The following is a 21454-nucleotide window of genomic DNA, read 5'->3' on the forward strand; positions in this document are numbered from 1 at the left end:
CCGCAGGACTTGCAGAAGATCACAATGAAAACGCAGAGTCTTAATCACTGGTCTTCCAGGGAATTTCCCAGCATGCTATTTTCAAGATTTAGCCACATGGTAGCATGCAGCAGGACTTCATTCCTCTTCACGGTTTGATAATATTCTGTTGTATGGATTGACCACACTTTGTTCGTCCCTTCTGCAGTTGATGGACATTTGGGTTGTTTTCACTTTTTTGGCTATTGTGAATAATGCTGCTGTAAACATTTGCTTGCAAGGTTGTTGTTTTTAATTTTTTTTCTTGCATAGCTGTATTCAGTTCTTTTGGCTATGTACATAGGAGTGGACTTGCTAGGTCATATGATATATTAGTCAGGGTTTCTTGGAGAAACAGAATCAACAGGATGTATATATATAGAGAAAGAGACTTAGTATAAGGAATTGGCACATGTGATCGTGGAGACTTGGCGAGTTCAAAATGTGATAGAGGTGACCGGAAAGAGTTACAGTTCAAGTCCAAAGGCAGGCTATCTGGAAAACCCAGAAGAGCTCATCTTGCAGATGAAATCTAAAGGCAATCCACGGGCAGGGTTCCCCTTTGCTTGAGGGGAGGTCAGTTTTCCACCTTCGACTGATTGGATGAGGCCCACCCACATTATGGTGGGGGTGCTCGGCTCTACTCAGAGTCCACTGATTTCAGTGTAATTTCACCTCCAAACACCCACACAGAAACATCCAGAATAATGTTGTCCATGGGCTTTTCCCAGTCAAGAATCCTAGAGTGGGTTGCCATTTTCTCCTCCAGGGGATCTTCCCAACCCAGGGATCGAACCCACAGCTCCTGCTGCTGTCTCCTGCATTGCTGGCGAACCAGGCAAGAAACTTTCTGCATTTCTCAGAAACTTGCTGACCCTCCTTCTTCTAAGGACCCTTATGATGACAGTGGTCCCACCTGGATAATCCAAGATCATCTCCCCATCACAAGATCCTGAATTTAATCACATCTTCAAAGTTTCCTTCATCAAACGAGGTCACGTGATCACAGGTTTTGGAGCTCTAGGACATAGACAGCTTTGAGGGAACACTATCCAGCCTAGCATGGTCATGGTCACAGAGCGTGCCCTCCCTTGACTCTGCTGTAGTGTCCCCATTCGGATCTTCCTTTCCTCCTGTCAGAATGACCTTGGGGTTTAGCCATGAGGCCTCTCAGAGGTCCAACCTGAACATTCCTCATAATGTTGCTCCTTCCTGCTACAAAAGAAAAAGCTCTCTAACTCCTTTAATACCCACCGGGAATCGCTGCTAAGTGTCCTGGAACCTGCTGTGTCTTCAGGGACCATTTACAGCAACTGCTGCCTGTCTCATATCTCATCCCCAGAGTCCTATGCTCTAATGATCCCTGCTCATGCATGTTTGTTTTTTCTTTCTTGGGGGGGGGGGGGTTGCAGGGTGTGCCATGCAGCTTGCAGGATCTTAGCTTCCCTGATCAGGGATTGAACCCTGGTCCCCAGCAGTAAAAGCACCGAGTCCTAACCACTGGACCACCAGGGAAGTCCCTTTTCCTATACCTTTTAGATTCCGTGGGGTCCTACTATCACAATGCCAGGGGCCCCTGATAAAGTAATAGAAAGCAGCAGGACAGTTATGAAATGTTCAGAGCCCAGTGGTAAATGAAAATATGGGCGCTTAGTTCCAACTTCAAAACCAGCCCAGGTCCCTTTGGAACAACAGCACAGGGAGCTCGCTCGTGATGCCGCCCTTGGGGCCGGGGGACACAGCCCCTGGCAGTTCTGAGCTGTCTTCCTGAATCACCACCTTCATATCTGCCCCTCCTCTCGCCCCTGCACTGTAGTGCCCCCTCCTGACCCCAGGATGCAATCACACCAGAGTTTGAAACCAAACCCCCTCTCTTTCTGGTGGGCTTCCCTGTGCCTCAGTTTCATCTGGGAAAGTGGGATAACAATGGTGCCTACTTCGGCAGAGAGGCTTCAATGAATCAAAGGTTTGGCACGGGGCACATAGTAGAGCATAGCAGTAACCTGTTCCCCACTCTGCCTCCCTCCCTCTCGATGCGGTGCAAGTCCCCAGGGTTGCTCTAGATGGTAGGCAGGCCCTGGCTCTGTCTCGCTCACTCTTGCATCCCCAGGGGCCAGCACAGGAAGTATCAGCAGAATGAAGGAAGCAGGTAGCGAAAGACCGGGGCTGGTTTAATAGGTCCCTAACTTTTCTAGAATGTTCTACCAGAATCTATATGCACCCCTAGAACAATCTGTGTGTCTCTGTTAAATACCACAGAGCTGGGACCTACTGTAATGCAAAACTCCAGCGTTTTCCAATGATGGAAAACTCGGAGAAGTGCTAACATACGACAGCAAGGCTGCCCACACATCTGAAGCCGCTCCAGTTCCATGTTCCTAGATTCCACTTGCAGCCCTCAGTTCAGTTCAGTTCGGTCTCTCAGTCGTGTCCGACTCCTTGCGACCCCATGAACCACAGCATGCCAGGCCTCCCTGTCCATCACCAACTCCCGGAGTTCACTCAAACTCGTGTCCATCAAGTCGGTGATGCCATCCAGCCATCTCATTCTCTGTCGTCCCCTTCTCCTCCCGCCCCCAATCCCTCCCAGCATCAGAGTCTTTTCCAGTGAGTCAACTCGTCGCATGAAGTGGCCAAAGTCTTGGAGTTTCAGCTTTAGCATCAGACCTTCCTAGTTAAATGCACCCAGGTGCCTGCTCCACACATAACACACATGTGCTGGCTCTCATATAACCCAGGTATTGCAACCACCAGTCACAACAGAAGTACTTGGTGGTCCAGTGGTTAAGACTGCGCTTCCAAAGCAAGGGGCGCAGGTTTCATCCCTGGTGGGGGAACTAAGATCCCACATACCATGTGCTGTGACCATAGGGAAATTAAAAAAAAAAACCTGTTACAAGACCCTGAGTATTATAGGTCGTGCTGTAATACCACAAGGGGCTGCAACGATGCTCGACAGTCTGGCTACAACAGAATATTCCTGTGGCCTGTTCTGATAGACGTGAGGCTGCGAAACATTCTAATACAACCAATATCTGCCCTGTTTCCATGTAACAGGCCTGACACCTGCTATCATCATAACCTGTGACCCTGCTTTGAAACATGCTTGGAGCTGATTTCCCTGGAAAATGACCACTGGGGACACCGATAAGAGGCATGCGACAATATTCCAGAAGCATGCTAAAATAGTCTCAAAATCCCATGACACACTACCAGGATTTGCTGTAGTAGATCCAGGATTCCATAACCATGGATACTCCTAGGGCCTTCCGCCAAAGACTTTTTAGTTTTTAAATTGGTTTCTGCACCAGGTCTTAGTTGCAGCATGCAGGATCTTTAGCTGTGGCATGTGGGATCTAGTTCCCTGACCAGGGATCGAACCTGGGCCCCCTGCGCTGGAATCACAGTCTTAGCCACTGAACCACTAGGGAAGTCCCCTGCCAAAGATCCTGTCCTCCGGCCGGCCAAGGCGACTCAGCAACAGCTGCGCCAAGGTCTCACTAGGCTTTGCTCCAACAATAGGCTCAGGAATGCAACACAATCACTTCCTTAAAAGTATCACTTACTAGAACTAGTTCTACCCCCAGTAACATAGGTGAGTCTATTTCATGTTCCTGAAGGGGCAGAGAGGCAAGATTTTACAGATTAGGAAAGTGAAGCCCTGTGGTTCCCGGAGAATCATGTCCAAGGTCATGCAGCTAATGAGGGTAGGGCTAGACTCTGCAACAGAGCCTGCAGTCTTCATACTAACATTGGGAGGTTTCTGTGCATGTTCACTGCTTCCAGTTACTCTGTGCCTTGAGACCTAGTGTAAGTGGATAGGTTAGGGGGTCCCTGAAGAAAAAGAACCAGGAGTGACTTTCTTGATGTAAGAGGAGCCATTTTGGCCTAAGCCATTTTGTGATCTAAGCCTGGCCCCAGTGCTTGCCCTTGAACAGGTCTCAGTAATCCGTGATCTTCAGGAAAGTAAAGTGTGAAAGTGTGAGACGCTCAGTCGTGTCTGACTCTGCGACAGGCTCCTCTGTCCCTGGAATTCTCCAGGCAAGAATACCGGAGTGGGTAGCCATTCTGTTTTCCAGGGGATCTTCCCGACCCAGGAATCAAATCTTGGTTTCCCGCAGACAGATTCTTCACTGGAAGAGAGGGCATACAGAAAAAAGGGAAAGCTGTCAAGAAACAACAAAACAGAGTCCTAATTCCTCCTCAAAGGATATACAGAACCATCTGATACAATCTGTGAGTTCTGCAGCAACTGAGGCCCCACCCAGGTGAAGGATAGAATGGTATTGCCCCTCCACACTTCAATAACTACAGTTAGGGCTTGGGTGAACTTTGCCCCAATTCTGTGCTGATTTCTCCCCTGCTCCACGCCCCCATGAATGTGCTTGTTCCCTTAGTTTAAAACTTCCCCAATTTTGCTGCTGGCGAGACACTCCTTTGGGTAGGGTGCCTGGTGTTCCTCTTACTTGTGGCGAGTTGTAACAAACCTTCCTTTTCCTGATCTTTGGCTCAGCTAGGTCTTTCGGCTCGACATCCACCAAGAGACGGTTCTGGGGTAACGCTAGGGGTCAAGCCTGGCCTGTGAGAATGTGGGGATTTAACTTTTTAAAAAATTAATTCATTTGGGATTTAACCTTAAAAGGATTCATGCACTCGGGTAAACGTGTGCGGCACACTCACAGTTTGTTCCAGGTGCTGGAGTTGCAGAAATTTCCCCCCCTTCTTGGAGTTTGTATTCCAGCAGTTAACAGGTTAACTAATAAGTGTGCCAGGTCATACAGGATCTGCGCAACAAATATACAAACATGCCATGAGCAGGCTTTCCTGTCTATTTGGGACATTCAGGCAGGGAGTGGGTACTGGGAGGGCTGGCGGTTCTGCCAAATGGAAAGAGGTTGGTGAGAACTAGAGGTGAAGGGGTGAGGGAAGCAGCAGGTGGGAGCCTGGGGTTAGAGGTTCCAGGCAGAGGGCACAGCCAGAGCAAAGGCTTAGAGGAGGGAGCGAGTCTGGGGTGCAGGGAGGGTGGGAGGAGCAGGCAGGCAGAGGGCAAGCTCGGAGGCTGTGATCTGTGCCCAGGAGTCCTGTCTCTAGCTGTCACAGGGCTCTGAGAAGGGCAGGTGGGGACCCTCCTGGTGGTCCTGATCTCAGTGAGGCAGCAGTGAGCAGTGGCTTGAAGCGAGATTTAATTCCCTTCCCAAGAATTGAACTGGATAGCCTGGAATCCTAGCCGCCAGACCAGCAAGGGTTAGAGGCTATAAACTACTTTTCCCTGGCTCTTTGGCCCCAGTGAAAAATGCATTTATCACGGAGGCAGAAACTATAAAGGCAGGTACAAAGTTTATTGTTAGAGCCCAATAACAAGTGTGGGGAGAGCACACAGAGACATGGTTTGCTCTGTGCAGACAGAAGCAAGGCAGAGATGCACACCCAGACAGAAAGGGCGTGGGCGTCCCCCGCAGCGAGGAGCAGCTCAGCAAAGAGGTGGTTAAGTCGTTTCTATAGGTCAGTTCTTCCAGGTCTTTGTTTACCTTTAGCCCAATATCTGGGTCCTTTTTCCACACCTGGCCTACCCTGGGACCCTTACCCTGGGTGGGCACGCATCGCTCAGCCAAGATGGATCTCAAAGTGTAAGGCTTCTGGGAGGAGCAAGAATTATTATGGCCTGGCGTTATCCCCTGACTTTTGGCCTCCAAGGAGCCTTTTTGTGCATGTGTGGGGTCTCCCTTGTCCCAAAAGAGGGGGAGTGAAGATTCCATAATCCTTTATTCAAACAGGCTTTTGCCCCTGTTTGTCCTTGCCCCGACTTTAACTTGACTGTTACCTTAAAGTGTTTACAAGGGCCAAACACTGGCTGTTTACCCTGTTTCTGTTGTTACTTCCATTTCGCAGAGCAAACGGGCTTGGGGGGGAGGCTGATTGTAAATTCCTTAACTGGAGCTCATTTCTGTCGTCTCAGGAAATGCTAACAGTTGTTAAGGATCCAGCCTGAAGCCCACATCTTTCTGCTCCGTGAAATGCAAACAGGAGGCCAGTTGTGATGTCTAACCTGGAGCCCCTCTACCTCCTGTCTCGGTCCAATGGTTAAGAATCCGCCTTCCCATGCAGGGGACGCGGCTTTGAGCCCTGGTCTGTGAACTGAGATCCCACATGCTGCGGGGCAACTACTGAGCCCACCCACCCGCCCTACAGCCCTTGCCTTGCAACTGGAGAAAGGCTGCACGCGGCAACGAGGAGCCCCGTCGCCGCAAGGAAGACCCAGAGCAGCCAAAGCAAACGAAAGAACTGCAGGTAATGTGCTCGTCCAGGTCATCGGAACGGAGGCTTGACGCGGCCCTAGGGGCTTCCTCCTTGGATTTTGTGCCCTGACCGTCAGGAGGTCCCCACCAGGTCAGGGCTGCACCCGACACTAGGTAAGCCTGACAATGAGGTGCCAAGGAGACGCCCAGCAAGCCACCGCTGGGAGGAAACAGGGGAGCGGGCCTGTTGTTGTTGTAAACACGGCGGCCCCACCCCAAACGGAAACACCTGCGGGTGGGGGCTCCTGGAGCGGCCTCAGGTCCGCCTCTGGGTCTCTGTTCCCCGTCCTGTCTCTCCAGATCTGCCTTTCCCTGTCCCCCACCGCTGTCCCCGCTCTCTGGATCCCAGCGCCCCCTCCCCGGGGTCTCCCACCCTCCAGCACCAGGTGGGGCGGGCTCGCAGGCTGAACCTCGGGGCGTGCCCCCTTCTGACCCGTCCCTGCCCCTTCCTGCCCTCTTTGATGCGGCCCCACTTCCTCTGGCAGGAACCCCCGCCCTCACCGGGCCTGGGTAAAAAGGAGCCCCCGGGCCAGTCCAGACGCCAAGTCCCCGGAGGAGGCAGCGGCGGCGGCGGCGGCTCCTCTCTCCTCACGGCCCTGTCTCCCAACCCTTGTACCAGTGTGTGTCTCAGTCCCTGGTACAGGTACGGGGAGGCAGGGACCTGGGGATCCCAGCAACGCCAGGCCTCCAGGGTGAAGCTAACGGGGTAACTCCAGCACCCCCCCAACCCTGAGCCTCCATCTCTGCCCAGTCGCGGCTCAGGTGAGGGTCTGCAGTTTCCCTCTCCTTGGCTTGTCTGCACCTGCCACCCTCCTGCCTCACCTGCTCCACGCGGCTCTGTCCGTGGTTCTCCCTCTGACTGGTGTCCAGCAGAGGGGTGTCTCAAACCTCTCATCTCAGTATCTGACACTCTAGGTCCCTCTTCCTTTCCCCACTTGTCTCTAGCAGAAAGCCTTCCCTGCTAATACAAACTGTTAAGCTCTCCCCATCTCTCGAGTTTTTTACCCTGACACTCAAAGTAGCCCTGTCTGGCTCTGTCAGAAATCTCTTCCCCTTCATTTGCCTTGCCCATTTCCCCCCCATCTCCAATTTCTCTCCTCACCCAAAGCCACTCCATCTGGTCTGTCCTGATTCAGTCCCACCTTGAGGAACTTCCTATCCATGCAGCCGCCTGTGACCCCTCACTGCTGGCTGGCCTTGCTATGCAACTTGCCCTCAAGCCCATTTTCCTTACTAGGATTTCTGGGCAAAGTATTCACCATCATCTGATGCCTGCAGCTCAGGTACTTCCTGGGACCCTAAGCAGAGAACTTGCCCCCTCAGGTGAGTTCGCTCATCTGCAAACAGGCTTGGTGCTTAGAAGGGGATGGCGCAATGTGCAGGGGGAAGGTGGGTGCCTTGCTTTCCTGTCAGAAGACAATGCCAGGTTGAGGTCAAGACCTTCAACTCCGAAACAGGCAGCTTTGAACCCAAGCCCACCCAACCCACCGACGCTGACACCCAGCAAAGCCAAGAGGGCGGATATTTCTTCCTCCCCCTCCCCTCAGAGACCAGAAAAGGCTCTGAGTCTAGAGAACCCAGGAACCTCCACCCTCACTCACTTCCTCCCCAGAGACTTGCGGGGGGAGCTCAACACCAGGTAGAAAGGCCTTATGTACGCAACCCCAAAAGGTAACAAAGACCAAGACATCAGAGAAGGCCAGCATCTTGATACAGGTTGTCTTCACCCAGACGTGAGGGCGGGAGGCAGGATGTGGTCCCCATCTTTATGCCCCCAGAAGATGAAGACGAATCCCATCTTCCACACCAACGCCACTTTATTCCTGGGGACAACCCCTTCCTCTTGTAGGGGCACAGACAGCCAGAGCCTGCCACAGACTAGGAAAATCACTTTATTGTGTTTGGGGCGGCAGGCAGAGGCCCAGGCTCAGAACTTCTGGAACTGCTTCTTGGTGCCGGCAGCCTTGGTGACCTTGAGGACGTTGAAGCGCACGGTCTTGCTCAGGGGCCGGCACTCGCCCACCGTGACGATGTCGCCGATCTGGACGTCCCTGTAGAGGGGAGCAGGGCTGGCTTAGGGAGGCTCTGCTCTTAGCAGACCCTAAAGGCATTTTCCTGTCTCTAGGCAGAGCCTCCCAGCTTTGGCTCCTCCAAATCCCAACCAAGCTCCTACCTGCAGTTTCACCTGCCCCAGGTAATTACTGAGCACAAACCATGTGGAAGGCTCAGGCCATGCAGAAGATGCGCCGACCCTTCCAGGGACGGAAGACCTCCATCTGTCATGTCTTTTGCAGGGCAATGGAGGCTCAGAAGGACGGTGACTCAGGACCCCTTTAACTACCCGCCCCAACAGCTGATGACCTCCACATTGCAGCCAGGGTGTCCTGTTAACAGACAGGTCTGGTCCCATGTCACTCACTCCTGTGCAGCCCACAGCCTCCTCCCTGCCCAGGAGGGCAGTCAACCCTGCTCACCTGAAGCAGGGAGAAAGGTGCACAGACATGTTCTTGTGGCGCTTCTCGAAGCGGTTATACTTTCGGATGTAGTGAAGGTAGTCTCGGCGGATGACAATGGTTCTCTGCATCTTCATTTTGGTCACCACGCCTGGGGGGGACAGGGCGGCAGTTCCTGGTCAGGCCCCACAGGGAAGGGAGCCATGGGCAGCCTGGGGCATCCGGGAAGCAGGGGGTCACTGAGTAGGGTTCCCAGGAAGTCCTGCTTCTAGCATCAGCTGTGCCAAGTAGCCTTCTCAGCACTGCCCAGGGTGGGCGTCTGAAGACCATCGTGAAATAGACATCATTTGCCAAGTGTTCCCCAGGGGTCACCAGGAGTCTGCCTACCCCTTCCCCAACCCAGGACCCTGGAGTCTCAGTGTCCCCAGCCCTTCTTCCCTCAGACCCAGGAATCTAAACCCAAGTCCCCGGAGGTCCTCACTCACCAGACAGGATCCGCCCTCGAATGGAGACGTTACCCGTAAAAGGGCATTTCTTGTCAATGTAGGTGCCCTCGATGGCCTGAAGGGATAAGGAGAGTTAGGGACCCCTGAAAATAGTTCCTGAAAAGAACAAGGGGCGTGGCCTCTCTAAACACACAGACTACATTTCCCAGCAGCAGCCACTGAGATGTGGATAGGTCAACTCAGTTTGGGCACATGTGCAGGGACACAGGGGTCTCCTTTCTTCTGAGGGTGCCCGTACCTCCTTTGGAGTCTTGAAGCCCAGACCAATGTTTTTGTAGTATCGAGGGAGCTTTTCTTTGCCAGTTTCTCCAAGCAGGACCCTCTTCTTATTTTGAAAGATGGTCGGTTGCTTTTGGTACGCACGTTCTGTCTATGGGGATGAGGAGGAAGCTGGTAAAACCTAAGCAGGCATCAACCTGGCCTGTAAAGCTTCACAAAATCCCAATACCATCTTGTCGGGTATTTAACTCCCTGAACGCTGGCCACCAATGCAAGCACCCCAGAATTATCTTCCAAGTCAGTCAGTCAGTCAGTTCAGTCACTCAGTTGTATCCGACTCTTTGCGACCCCATGAATCACAGCAAGCCAGGCCTCCCTGTCCTAACCCAAATATACCTCTAATTCAGACTCAACTCTGAACCCAGGGTTACATCAGCACTTATGGTCTAAAACACCTCCCACCACCTGAGGCATTCACTCCTTAAAGCCCCAGCGATACAAAACCATGCCTCAAACACAAAACTATTCAGCAAAAATTATTCAAGACACAATGACTTCCAACCAGGATGCACTCCTTAACTAAAATATGCGGCTCCAGAATTAAATACCAAACTGACGGGTTCCCTCGAGTGGCCCTTAGAAGTCAGTTCTCAAAGGATTAACCCTACAGCCTAAGGCCTCCAATAAGAAAAAAAAAAAGTATTCTGTAAATCTTTATTTTTTAAAAAGATAACCTCCAATATCCTTGAACCTTAAATTAAACCCCAAATGCGGAGCCTCCAACATTAAAGTGTTAGTCGCCCAGTCGTGCCCGATTCTTTGCGACCCCATGGACTGCCGCCTACCAGGCTCTTCAGTCCATGAGATTGCCCAGGCAAGAATACTGGAGTGGGTTGTCATTTCCTCCTCCAGAGGATCTTCCCGACCCAGGGATGGAACCCAGGATCCCTGCATTGCAGGCAGATTACTTACCGACTGAACTACAAGGGAACATTTAAGAAGCGCAAAGAGTCGGGCACGACTGGGCGACTAACAATCGAGATTAACGCCAAAACAACAGACCTCTGCCCGAATTAACCCGTGGGAAATTAACCCCCAAACTGGAGCGCGGAGTCCCGCACTCCAGGACGCGCCGCTGAAACCCAGACCCCGCAGTATTGGCATCGGCCCGCAGCCCATACCTGAATATCCGCCATCTTCCCGGCTGCCTGAAAAAAGGAAGACCGCGGCCGCGTCCGGGTTTCCTTATCGACTGCCCAAGGGTTAGAGAGGAAGTTACGACGAAGGGGCGGGGCAAACACGGTTTGGGGGCGGTGCCTTGGCGAGACTGATTGGTGAACGGTCCTACCTAAGCACGCGATTCGCAGACAGAACGAAAGCAGCCGTGATGTTCAAGGCAGAGGGGCGGGAAGCGGCACACTGTCTCGCGAGAGTCTTACGCCATCATTGCGCGCCGGCATGCTAGGTCACGTTGGGAAGGCGTGGCCAGCCTTAACCAGCCTATGTTATCGCGAGAGTTATCGGAAGGCGGCCATGTTCCTGAGATGAGTGAGGCCGCATGGGGTTTGGGACCTCGTGTCTGTGTCCATGCAGGGTTTGAACGGGTTGTGGCGGCGGCCATCTTTTTGCGGGGCGAGAGACCAGAAAGTGTTAGGAACATGCTCGCGCTGCGAAGCCGCCATTTTTGTGAGGGATGGACACTACCCGTGAACTTCCTGAAGTTTAATAGAAGTCGTTTTCTTTTGTGGGCCGTTTTTTCCCCAGAGAGTGGTTTCCTTGAAAAATTTAATTCAATTAAAAAAATAAAAAGGCCTTCTGCTAATTGTTGAACAGCGCTGTCCAACGGTACTCCCCGCTATGATGCACATGTTTTCTATCTGCGCTGTCCAACACAGTAGTCACTGGTACTGTACTGTAAGTGGGGTGCGTGTGACTGTGGACCTCAATTTTAAATTTTATTCGATTTAAATAGCCACATGGAGCTAGTTATCTACTGCGTTGGTCAGTGCAGGTCCAAATCTGAATATTAATTTCTTATTTTACAAATTTTTGGAAAGGAAAAATCTAATAGCAATTACCATGTACGCAGAATTGTGCTAACACACTACGGATGGCTCTGTTAATTATTCCCATTTTGTAGATGCGGAAACTGAGGCATAGTTGGGAATTTGGGAATTTAACCTGAGCAGTCTGTCTCCAGCCTTCTTACTCACCTACCTTTAAAGAAATTAAAAGACCCTTGCTCCTTGGAAGAAAAATCAGATACATTACTTTGCCGACAAAAGTCCGTCTTTTCAAAGCTGTGGTTTTTCCAGTAGTCATGTATGGATGTGAGAGTTGGACTACAAAGAAAACTGAGCGCCGAAGAATTGATGCCTTTGAACTGTGGTGTTGGAGAAGACTCTTGAGAGTCCCTTGGACTGCAAGGAAGTCCAACCAGTCCATCCTAAAGGAGATCAGTCCGGGCTGTTCATTTGAAGCACTGATGTAGAAGCTGAAACTCCAATACTTTGGCCACCTTATGTGAAGAACTGTCTCATCTGAAAAGACCCTGATGCTGGGAAAGATTGAAGGCAGGAGAAGGGGACGACAGAGAGATAGTTGGATGGCATCACACATGAGTTTGAGTAAACTCCGGAAGTTGGTGATGGACAGGGAGGCCTGGCATGCTGCAGCCCAGTGGGTCGCAGAGTTGGACACGACTGAGCGAATGAACTTAACTGAACTTTAAGTTTCTTTAAAACTTTAAAACTGAACTTTAGGAAGGAACACCAGAGTCCTTTTTACATTCACTGCGCATTTTTTGCGTACTGGGCCCCCTTCTGGCCAGTGGTGGCAACAACCCGTTGTCTTGTAACACCCTGATTTGGGCCTTGGGAGAATTCAAACTCCAGACTTTGGCCTCTTTCCTTAATTAAGTCTTGGCCTGAATTTTCCCAGCGCTCTCGCTGAGGCTTCACATTCACCAGACCTCAAATTTAGGCTTTGGCTAGACTGTTCCAGTTCAATGTACAAAGTTGCACTGAGTTCATAATCAATATATATAAGACTGAAATGTATGTTTTATTCTGCTTCGAATTGCCTTTGAATTAATCATTTTAAAAGAAATCCTGGTACTTTATTATATTTGTGTGGGTGTGTTAAATGCAATTTCTTTTAAAAATAAAAGTTTCTTCAATATAAATATTTAAGTAAATATTTGAGCAAATAGTATGTCACATTTAAGTAAAAAGTTAACTTCTTTAATGTAAATATTTAAAGTATATCTTCTAGGAAGTCCAAAAATAGATCCAACTCTGAGAATTTAGCATATGATGACGGGTGCAATTAAAATCCCTGGGGAATATACAAACTATTCAGTAATTTTGTGTTAGGACAAGTGGAAGACCATCTGAAAATAAAGTTGGATCCCTACCTCCTACTTTATGCCAACAAATTTCTGATGTGTATGGATAAAATTTAGGTTTGAGAAATGAAGCCATGAAGAAAAGAAGCTATATACTAGAAGAAAACATGAGTTTTGTTTTTTTCCCACTTACAAGTCTAGTAAAGATTTTTTAAGCACTGCATTTAGAATATACAATCTATGCTCCTGGCCGCGATGGCGACATGAGCGGCGGGGTGGCGTCTTTGACAGGGCAGGGGCGGCCCCGGGGCGGGGTACCGGGACCCGGGGACCCCCCCACCCAGCGAGACACACAAGCTGGTGGTCGTGGGCGGTAGTGGCGTGGGCAAGAGCGCGCTGACCATCCAGTTCATCCAGTCCTACTTCGTGTCTGACTACGACCCCACTATTGAAGACTCCTACACGAAGATCTGCACTGTGGATGGCGTCCCAGCCCGGCTAGACATCCTGGACACCGCCGGCCAGGAGGAGTTTGGTGCCATGCGGGAACAGTACATGCGTGCGGGCCACGGCTTCCTGCTGGTGTTTGCCATGAATGACAGGCAGAGGTCCCCCGATCTGAAGCCTCCACCTTCAGTGCCTCCCACCACATGGCCTACTTTGAAGCTTCTGCCAAACTGCGCCTCAACGTGGATGAGGCCTTCGAGCAGCTGGTGCGGGCCGTCCGGTGAGCTGAGCCCCCTTCCCGTGATCCTCCTTGTCCCCTAAGCCCCTACTCCACCCAGACTCACCAGCCTCTTCCCACAGGAAGTACCAGGAACAAGAGCTCCCGCCCTCCCCGCCCAGCGCCCCCAGGAAGAAGGCCAGAGGCTGCCCCTGTGTCCTCCTGTAGGGACCAGCTGCGCTCGCTGAGCACCCATCCCGATCTGGGTCTCCCAGGACACACTCCACCCTGTGCCTTCTGCCACCACTGCCTTCCCCGACCCGAGCCCCAGGGTGAGGGCTCCCGGGCACCCGGGTCACTGCTGTATATAACTCCCCTCCCCAGAGAAATAAACATCACTGCCAAAAAAAAAAAAAGAATATACAATCTATGCTTCTAACAAACTTCTACAGCGGTCACAAAATATTATTTTCCAATTTAAAAAAAGTTGAATTATAGTTTATTTGCAATGTTGTGTTTCAGGTGTATAGCAAAGTGATTCAATTTTACATATATATATATATTCTTTTTCATATTTTCCATTATGGTTTATCACAGGATATTGAATGTATTTCCCTGTGCAATACAGTTGTTTATCCATTCTATAGATAATAGTTGGCATCTGCTAATCCCAAACTCCCAATCCATCCCTCCCTCACCCTCCACATGGCAACCACAGGTTTGTTCTCTATTAAATCTATTTCTGTTTCATAGATAAGTTCACTTGTGTCCTGTTTTAGAGTTCACATATAAGTGATGAATGGTTCATTTTTAATCATCACTGTTTCAGTCCCTCTGGGACAGCATTAAGGAAGAGAGACTTTTTAAAACCTGCTGTGTCTTCCTCCCAGTGACCTTGTAGTTGTTTCATAATTTACTTTTTTTGAAGAATAAATTCTTGAATAATTTGGAAAGGATTTATATTTAGTTTTTAAAAAAGGGGAATCTGGAGTTGCTGTCTACAATATGTGCTAAACTGTGAATGAAAGTTAATGTAGAAAAAAGCCTGGAAGGAAATACATGACATTGCCCTAGTGGTTTACATCTCCAGGTGGTGAGATTAAGTATGATTTCCTGTCTGGTGTCTTAAATGCTCAATACTTTGCAAATTGCCAAGAGCAGCTGGTGAGATTTTGATGATAAGGGAAGAGCATATGAAAGAAATATTGCTTGACTCTGAGGGGGTGAGGGCAACTTGGAGATGTTGAGGTCCTTAGCTTCTAGATGTTGTTGATCACAACTCACAGTAGGAAATCCTTTATCCATGGTGACCAAACACACTTATCTGTCTTACCCTCCTCTGCCTCTGTCAACTTGTCTGATTTTTAAGTCTTTTAACTCTCTCCTTTACCTTCTATAATACACTGATTTTTTTTTTCATTTCTATTCATTACTATTTTAAGGCTGGTTACAAACCACCACCTTGAATTTTTTTTGAACTGTGGTGTGAACAGCCTTGGTGCTCAGTAACAAACTTCAGCCAACTTTAGTTATCACTTGAGGGCGTATTTACCTGTCTCTGCTAGATTTCAGACATTTCCTAGCATTTCACAACAGAAATGCAAACGTTAAGAGTACAGAACCGCCCCCTCCTCAGTGAGCACTGAAATGCCTGTTAAAACAAGCCATTCCCATGTCTGGCCCAAGGACCAGAGTGTCCAAGGTTGCTATAGTCCAAGGGTTGAAGCTGATCTGTACTAGAGTGCTGTTGGAGGGCACTTTGGGCAGTTTGGGAGTGGGAACGTTTCTTCTGTTGGCCCAGAGGTTCTGATTCCCTGTATTTCTCCCCCAGGAATGATTAAGGTTATGCCTGGAGATTTGTCTTCTTTAACGGGGAATGATGAGCATCTCTTCACATGCTTGTTAGCATTTGTGTTATCTTCTTTGGTGAAAGCCATTTTCAAATTCTGGGCCTAAGTTTTTGTTGGTTGGCTCATTGTTACTGAGTTTTAAGAATTTTTCTATGTATTTGTTATTCAAGTCCTTCGAGACATGATTCACCAATACCTTCTCCCAGTCTGACATGTCTTCTTACATGTTTTGACGTTTGGCTTCATATTTGACTGTGCTGGGTCTTAGTCCCCGTTCATGGGATTTCAGATCTTTAGTTGCAGCAGGTGGGATCAAGCTCCTTGACCAGGGATGGAACCCACAGGCCTTCTGCATTTGGAGTAGTCTTAGCCACTGGACCACCAATGGTGCATGTCTTTTGAAGTGGCAAGTTTTACATTTTTAAGCCAAAATTAGAGGTTTGGGCAGCCAATTGTGCTAACATTGTGTCCTAACACTTAAACTCTAGGATTTTCAGTTGGTTCTGGAGGCAGCTCTGCTGGAGAGCAGGAGCCCCCAGAAGCAGGGAAACCACCCATTTGCAAAATGATCCTGAGAAAACTTGAGCCACTGTCTTTGACATTTTGGAGACTGAACAAGAAAGAATAGCACGGTGGGAAGTTATTACCTGCTCAGTGAACCAACACACCAAGTATTGCGCACATCTCAAAGAGCAGCAGGAATCTAGCTTTCCTCCCAGTACAGATGGAAGTTCCTTGGTCAAGCCAGACCCCTCTGGGTGTCAATCCGCGCTGACACCACCGACCACACAGAACCTCCTCAGTAAGGTGGGGTGGGGGGGCCCACCTGGGTGTTGAGAGGTGACCAAAGGCTGGATACCCTGACCCTTTCAGGGATTCACCCTGGCAGATCTAACAAGTCTAGTTTTCATCTTAAAAAACCTTCACACTTCTCTAATACCTCATCACCTATCTCTGCATTAGTCTGGCATGGTACAGACTGGAAAATCCCACATGCCCCAGTGAGGTTTTAGGTAAGAGTGGCCAATTCCATACTTTGCAGCTGAATTAGGGAGACAATTTAATGTAAAATGGGCACCACCTGGCTCTACAGGCCATAAATACCCACAAACCCACAGGCATCTCAAATTCCTTGGCATGTAAAATCTCTACCAAGGTCAACTCTTCCATGAAAGGCAGTTTCTGATCCACCTGTGGAAAAGAGCACAGCCAGTCTTATTCTCCAAGTCCCCCATCAGCCGAGAGCCTTGCTCCCCTGGGCCTGCCTCTACAGCAGACACACACTGCAAAGACGCCACATTTCTTTAAAAAAATAATTTATTGGTTTTGGATCACAAAATATAGGGAAGACACGAGGGCGATGCCTGTGACCCCTTGGCTGAAACTTCTCTTCCAGAGACACTTTTTGGGCATTCTCTCACATCCTAACAGCTGCAGAGTATAGTATCCGACCATGTGGGAAGCATGAACAGACTCCCTTATGCGAATCCCTTCCAATAAAGTCTTCCAGCTCACTTCTGCCAATATTGCCAACTGGACTGGTTGTTCCAACTGTTCATGTCTTAAAGGTCTCACGAACAAATAGGCTGCAGACCAACGATGCCTGCACAGCCCCTGGACCTGCCTACACTGACTAATGGCCCTCGGCTATACCCCGTCTGCCTGTGGCACCTGCATGGCAGCCCCTGGGGGTCCCCACATCCTAGGGTGGCGATGGAGGAAGGGCAGGCCAGGCCAAGCATGAAGAATAAACAGTCAATTTTATTTGGCTCAGACTAGGAATCCATGAGTCTTGAGGACCTCTGTGAATTTGCCAATTTTCTTCTCGATGTTCTTTTCGGCCTGCTTCCGTAGCCTCTGTGGGGCCAAGATGACAGTGATCAGTGGCTGCTCCCTGGGACTGTCCTCATCCCAGGGACCCAATCCCACTCCCCATTCCCACAGTGGGCCTTAGGCAGAGACTTCCAAGGGCCTAACAAAGAGCTAAGTTACCAGCTGCCCGGGGATGCAGTGCCCCTCCAGTACCAATCCCACCCTCACCATGAGCTGCTTCTTTTTCCGGTAGTGGATCTTGGCTTTCTCCTTTCTCTTCTCCTCCAGGGTGGCTGTTACTGCCTGGTACTTCCAGCCAACCTCATGAGCCAGGCGCCCTAGGTAGGCAAACTAGAGGGGAGAGAGAAGAAATGAAGCTGTTAGAAAAGAAGGCCAGGGTGACTAGCAGAGGGGTGTTAACATACTGTCCTAGAGCCTTCCAACTTGTCCGGGAAGCCATGCTCCCCGTTCCTCCTGGCATCAGCTGAGCCATTGGCATTTTCGGCACTGCCCGCAGTGGCATCCGCAGACCATCGTGAGAAAAAAACATCATCTGCCAGTCCTAGGACCCTAAGTGCACCCTTCCCAGGAAACCTGAGAATCCCAAGGGTATCACTCAGCAAGATCTGGAGACTCACCTTCCGAGTAGGCTTCAGACGCACAACCTTGAGGGCAGCAGGAACCACCATTCGCTTTTTCTGTTGGAGAAGGAGAGGGGCTTAGAGGCCTGGAGTGGGGGCAGACAGGGAAGGAGGCTGGCTGGGGCAGGCGTCTCAGCTGGTGCTCTTTTCACAGGGCTCAAACAATGTAGGTAATTGCAGAACATCACCGACGCCAGCCACACAGACGATACTGTCAAGGGAGCTGGGTCCTGCTCACCTTGTCATAGGGTGGTGGGATCCCATCAAACACCTTGAGGCGCTCCAGAGCAGCCTGGCCCCGCTTGGTCTTGTGGGGCAGCATGCCTATGGACAGAGGAGAGCAGGCCTGCTCAGCAGGGCACGTGGGGAACCCTGTCCTGCCCAGGCAGCCAGACAGGTGGCCTCAGATGGTAGTGCATGTGGAGTCATCTCACGGTTGGGAAACTCGAACGTGAGTGGGAGAAGTCTTCATCACTGGCTACCTGCGCCCTCAGCACCTGCAGTCCCCGGGCCCAGCTCACCTCGCACTGTCCGCCAGAAGATGCGGCTGGGGGCTCGGAAGTGGTAGGGGCCACGGGAGGGGTTGGTGTTCATCCGCTTGCGGAGAAAGGCCAGGTATTTCACTGGGAAGAAGGGAAAGCGTGTAAGGCCTCAGAGTCCCCAGCCAGGAGTAACTCCTTCCAACGCCACCCCCTCACTTCCGAGGGCCTGCCAGGGAACTCAGATTTGCAACTCCCACCACTGGGGGGTCTGCTTCCCAAGTCTGTGAGCCCCACACAGGTCCACCCTCCCCAGCCCTCCTCCCAGGCCCTAACTCACACTTATTTCTGTAGAAATTGCCAGAAATGTTGATGCCCTCACAGCGCACGACCACAACCTTCCGGCCTAGAGGGAATGGAAAATGGAACAATCAAGGAGGGCAAAGGTCAGGAAGCCAGGTGCCCAGTTACTGCCCAGAAAGGAGACCCCCTCCCAGCCTGAAACTGGTCCCTATGCACAAACACTCCGGAAGACACCAGAATCTCCGGCCCCAAGTCACAGAGCGCTAACTGGTGGAGTTGGTCTCATGCTCAAGTTCAACTTGTTACTCCAACAAAACATGTTTTGAATTCAGAGCCTCCGACCTGGGAGGGGAGGATGCTGGCAGGTCTCAGAGCGGTGCATGGGGTTGATCTCACGGTCGTGAGACTCAAACGAAAGATGGTGATTTTTGCTCATCACTGACCTGCAGGCTCAAGTCTGGTGGGAGCTGTGGCAGTGGGCAGACTTACCCAGAAGCACCTGCTTGGCCACAATGGCCGCCAGGCGGCCCAGGAGATGGCCTCGGCCATCAAGCACCAGAACCTGTTGGAGACAGGTTGAAGAGCTCAGAGGCACCCACAACTTTGATTGCCCACCTCAACCAATTACTCCTCTCCATTAGTTCGTTACCTCCCAGAATGCCTGCTAACCAGATATCAGAACTAGAACCAAAACTAGAACTTAAGGCTCACTTTAGAGATGGCCAAGAAAGCAAATGACTGACTCAGAATTTCAGTCAGCGGTTAAAATACAAAATAAACCAACCCCTCACACTTCAGCTGCTTCAAGGGCAGGCATCTTTATGCCCAGATTATGTTCCATGGTCAGAGAATGATCTACAATCTGAATCAACACTGATCACCCAGTTAGAAGAACCTGTAATCTGGAGGCAACTTGTAAAACCTGGACAGAATCTAATTCTGTTCTGATCTCAAAGGTAGCTTTCTACTGAGTATCAAAGCAAACAAGTTCAGAGCCAGTGAAGCTAGGCAGGGCAGTCAAAAACCCAAGCTTGCTCTGGTATTGACTAGCTCTGCACTCTCAGGCAAGCCTTAACGGCTCAAATACTAACCTAATCCTTGGCTTCTTTTCAGAAGTCCCAGCTCTTACCGAGTGTATGTTACGTGAACGCACGGACCCATGTTCGGAGAACTCCACCACTTCCCTGGCTTCAAATTTAATTTTCCTTCCTGAACCACAGACCCCATCACATATACACCCCTTCCAGAGCCACTCCCTCCCTTTATCAGTATTAGGTTACACAAGGAGCCAGAGAAGAGTCAGTAGGGCCTCTATCTGGTTAAGCAATTAAGAATGTCTCAAGGATCTGGAACACTTCATTCAGTCCAGTTTCTAGCACCAGCAGACGTTTAGACTCCATCTAACCCCAAAGCAATGGCAAGCCACTCCAGTACTCTTGCCTGGAAAATCCCATGGATGGAGGAGCCTGGTGGGCTGCAGTCCATGGGGTCGCTAGGGGTCGGACACGACTGAGCGACTTCACTTTCACACACTGGAGAGGGAAATGGCAACCCACTCCAGTGTTCTTGCCTGGAGAATCCCAGGGACAGGGGAGCCTGGTGGGCTTCCATCTATGGGGTCACACAGAGTCGGACAAGACTGAAGTGACTTAGCAGCAGTAGCAACCCCAAAGCAGAGCAATTTGTGCCTGCCCCATATGCAAGAAATCTCCCAACCTACAGCCAAGGTTTCGTGCCAAATTACCCCCAGCTGTAGGTGAACCCTGATGCACACTTTCACGTGGCCGAAGCAACCGGCGCCTGGGCAGGGCGGAAATACCCTCCATTTTGGCCTACCCCCGGCTTCTCACCGTCCCCAGGTGGCGCAGCCGCCTTCAGCCTGCTTTCCCATTACTGGGGACACACCGGTTCAATTCCGCAAAAATCTAGATAAATAAGGCTTAATTTAAAAATAACTCTTCTTCTGTAGGAAGCCCCGATGACTGCCCCTCGAGGAAAAAATGATGCCGAATTCTTAGTCAGCCCAGAGCGCAAAAACTGCCTTATATTCCCGTTTTGGATTTCTCTTACCCCGAAAGCTTTCTGCTTTGCTCAGTTATCGTCCTTAAGTTCCACAGCACACTTACGAGAGAAAAGAGGTCCAACCCCGGTCCGGCCTGGAACCCACCCGGCCCCACGCCGCCCCGGCCCGCGCGGAGCCTATACCTGCCCCTCCGCCATCTTCGGCAGCCGCCTGGGAAAGAAGGAACCCTAGACGCAGGGTTTCTTATCCCTTGAAACAGGGGCGGAAGAAGTGACGCAACACGGCCGCTTTCTGTCTTCTCATTGGCCAGGGTGTCAGGCGCGTGCGCAAAAATGCCCCACCGGGAGGCGGGTCATCTTCTGACTATCCAATCAGTATCGTTCCCATCGAGCCTAGGCGGCCATGGCTGAGCCGGGCGAGATCACGTGGGGTAGGGGGCGGTGCTCTCCAGCCTCCGCTGCAGCACTCTGGAGGGGCTGGTAAGCCTCGCGTGAGTTGCCCGCTGTTTGTAGATGGGCGGGGCGAGGAATGCTGGAGGAGAGGAGGTTACCCACTGAAGCGATGTCGCGCTGCAGGGCGCGTGGTGCCCTGCAGGGGGCAAGGAGGGCTTGCCCTTCAGCGCTCCGCCAGGGCTTAGAGATCTGAATTCCAGTGCCTGTCTGACCTGTGATCTGACTAAATCCCTGGCCCTGTATGGGCTTCAGTGTCCCCACCTGCGAATGAAAGAATGACTTCTAGATGCCTGAGTGTTCTCCAAAGGAGCGTCTCACTTTCCGAATTTTCTGGACAAAGCCTTTGCCTTGACAGTGTCCCTTGACTGGGATGCCGTCCCCCCTACCCCCCA

The 21454-nt window shown here is 50.7% G+C and overlaps 2 protein-coding genes, 5 non-coding genes and 1 pseudogene across 11 annotated transcripts; 1 reads left to right on the forward strand and 7 right to left on the reverse strand.

The window, feature by feature from the left end:
* Positions 1–8190: 8190 nt before the first annotated feature.
* Positions 8191–10813, reverse strand: RPS11 (ribosomal protein S11). Of its 2 annotated transcripts, XM_088830585.1 has the most exons (6): positions 10674–10813; positions 9512–9643; positions 9253–9328; positions 8789–8918; positions 8488–8698; positions 8191–8365 (listed from the first exon to the last, which is right to left on the reverse strand). In XM_088830585.1, the coding sequence occupies exons 1-6, from the start codon at positions 10686–10688 to the stop codon at positions 8207–8209; spliced, it is 723 nt and encodes a 240-aa protein (XP_088686711.1). In that variant the 5' UTR covers positions 10689–10813; the 3' UTR covers positions 8191–8206. The 2 variants fall into 2 exon arrangements, with proteins under 2 accessions (XP_088686711.1, XP_055267574.1); XM_055411599.2 differs by lacking the exon at positions 8488–8698 and having other exon boundaries at positions 10674–10811.
* On the forward strand, positions 8609–14535 carry LOC129546545 (ras-related protein R-Ras-like; annotated as a pseudogene). Its single transcript, XR_016035905.1, has 3 exons — positions 8609–8712; positions 11633–13565; positions 13646–14535. The product of XR_016035905.1 is annotated as a ras-related protein R-Ras-like (transcript).
* On the reverse strand, positions 9033–9119 carry LOC129547373 (small nucleolar RNA SNORD35). The gene has a single exon (XR_008684050.1). It is a non-coding gene; the product is annotated as a small nucleolar RNA SNORD35 (small nucleolar RNA).
* Positions 14536–17093: 2558 nt separating the features above from the next.
* Positions 17094–20877, reverse strand: RPL13A (ribosomal protein L13a). Of its 3 annotated transcripts, XM_055411600.2 has the most exons (9): positions 20793–20826; positions 20028–20198; positions 19077–19149; positions 18625–18690; positions 18327–18428; positions 18044–18129; positions 17803–17862; positions 17393–17515; positions 17094–17209 (listed from the first exon to the last, which is right to left on the reverse strand). In XM_055411600.2, the coding sequence occupies exons 1-9, from the start codon at positions 20805–20807 to the stop codon at positions 17123–17125; spliced, it is 783 nt and encodes a 260-aa protein (XP_055267575.2). In that variant the 5' UTR covers positions 20808–20826; the 3' UTR covers positions 17094–17122. The 3 variants fall into 3 exon arrangements, with proteins under 3 accessions (XP_055267575.2, XP_055267577.1, XP_088686710.1); XM_055411602.1 differs by lacking the exon at positions 20028–20198 and having other exon boundaries at positions 20793–20877; XM_088830584.1 differs by lacking the exons at positions 20028–20198; positions 20793–20826 and adding an exon at positions 20658–20740.
* Positions 17636–17722, reverse strand: LOC129547428 (small nucleolar RNA SNORD35). The gene has a single exon (XR_008684096.1). It is a non-coding gene; the product is annotated as a small nucleolar RNA SNORD35 (small nucleolar RNA).
* LOC129547423 (small nucleolar RNA SNORD34) lies at positions 17931–18001 on the reverse strand. Its single transcript, XR_008684093.1, has one exon. It is a non-coding gene; the product is annotated as a small nucleolar RNA SNORD34 (small nucleolar RNA).
* Positions 18203–18287, reverse strand: LOC129547421 (small nucleolar RNA Z195/SNORD33/SNORD32 family). The gene has a single exon (XR_008684091.1). It is a non-coding gene; the product is annotated as a small nucleolar RNA Z195/SNORD33/SNORD32 family (small nucleolar RNA).
* On the reverse strand, positions 18950–19033 carry LOC129547422 (small nucleolar RNA Z195/SNORD33/SNORD32 family). Its single transcript, XR_008684092.1, has one exon. It is a non-coding gene; the product is annotated as a small nucleolar RNA Z195/SNORD33/SNORD32 family (small nucleolar RNA).
* Positions 20878–21454: the final 577 nt, after the last annotated feature.

Source organism: Moschus berezovskii, chromosome 22 (genome assembly GCF_049115385.1).
Source record: "Moschus berezovskii isolate FMDL1 chromosome 22, NW_MosBer_1.0, whole genome shotgun sequence".
NCBI classification, from domain to species: domain Eukaryota; kingdom Metazoa; phylum Chordata; class Mammalia; order Artiodactyla; family Moschidae; genus Moschus; species Moschus berezovskii.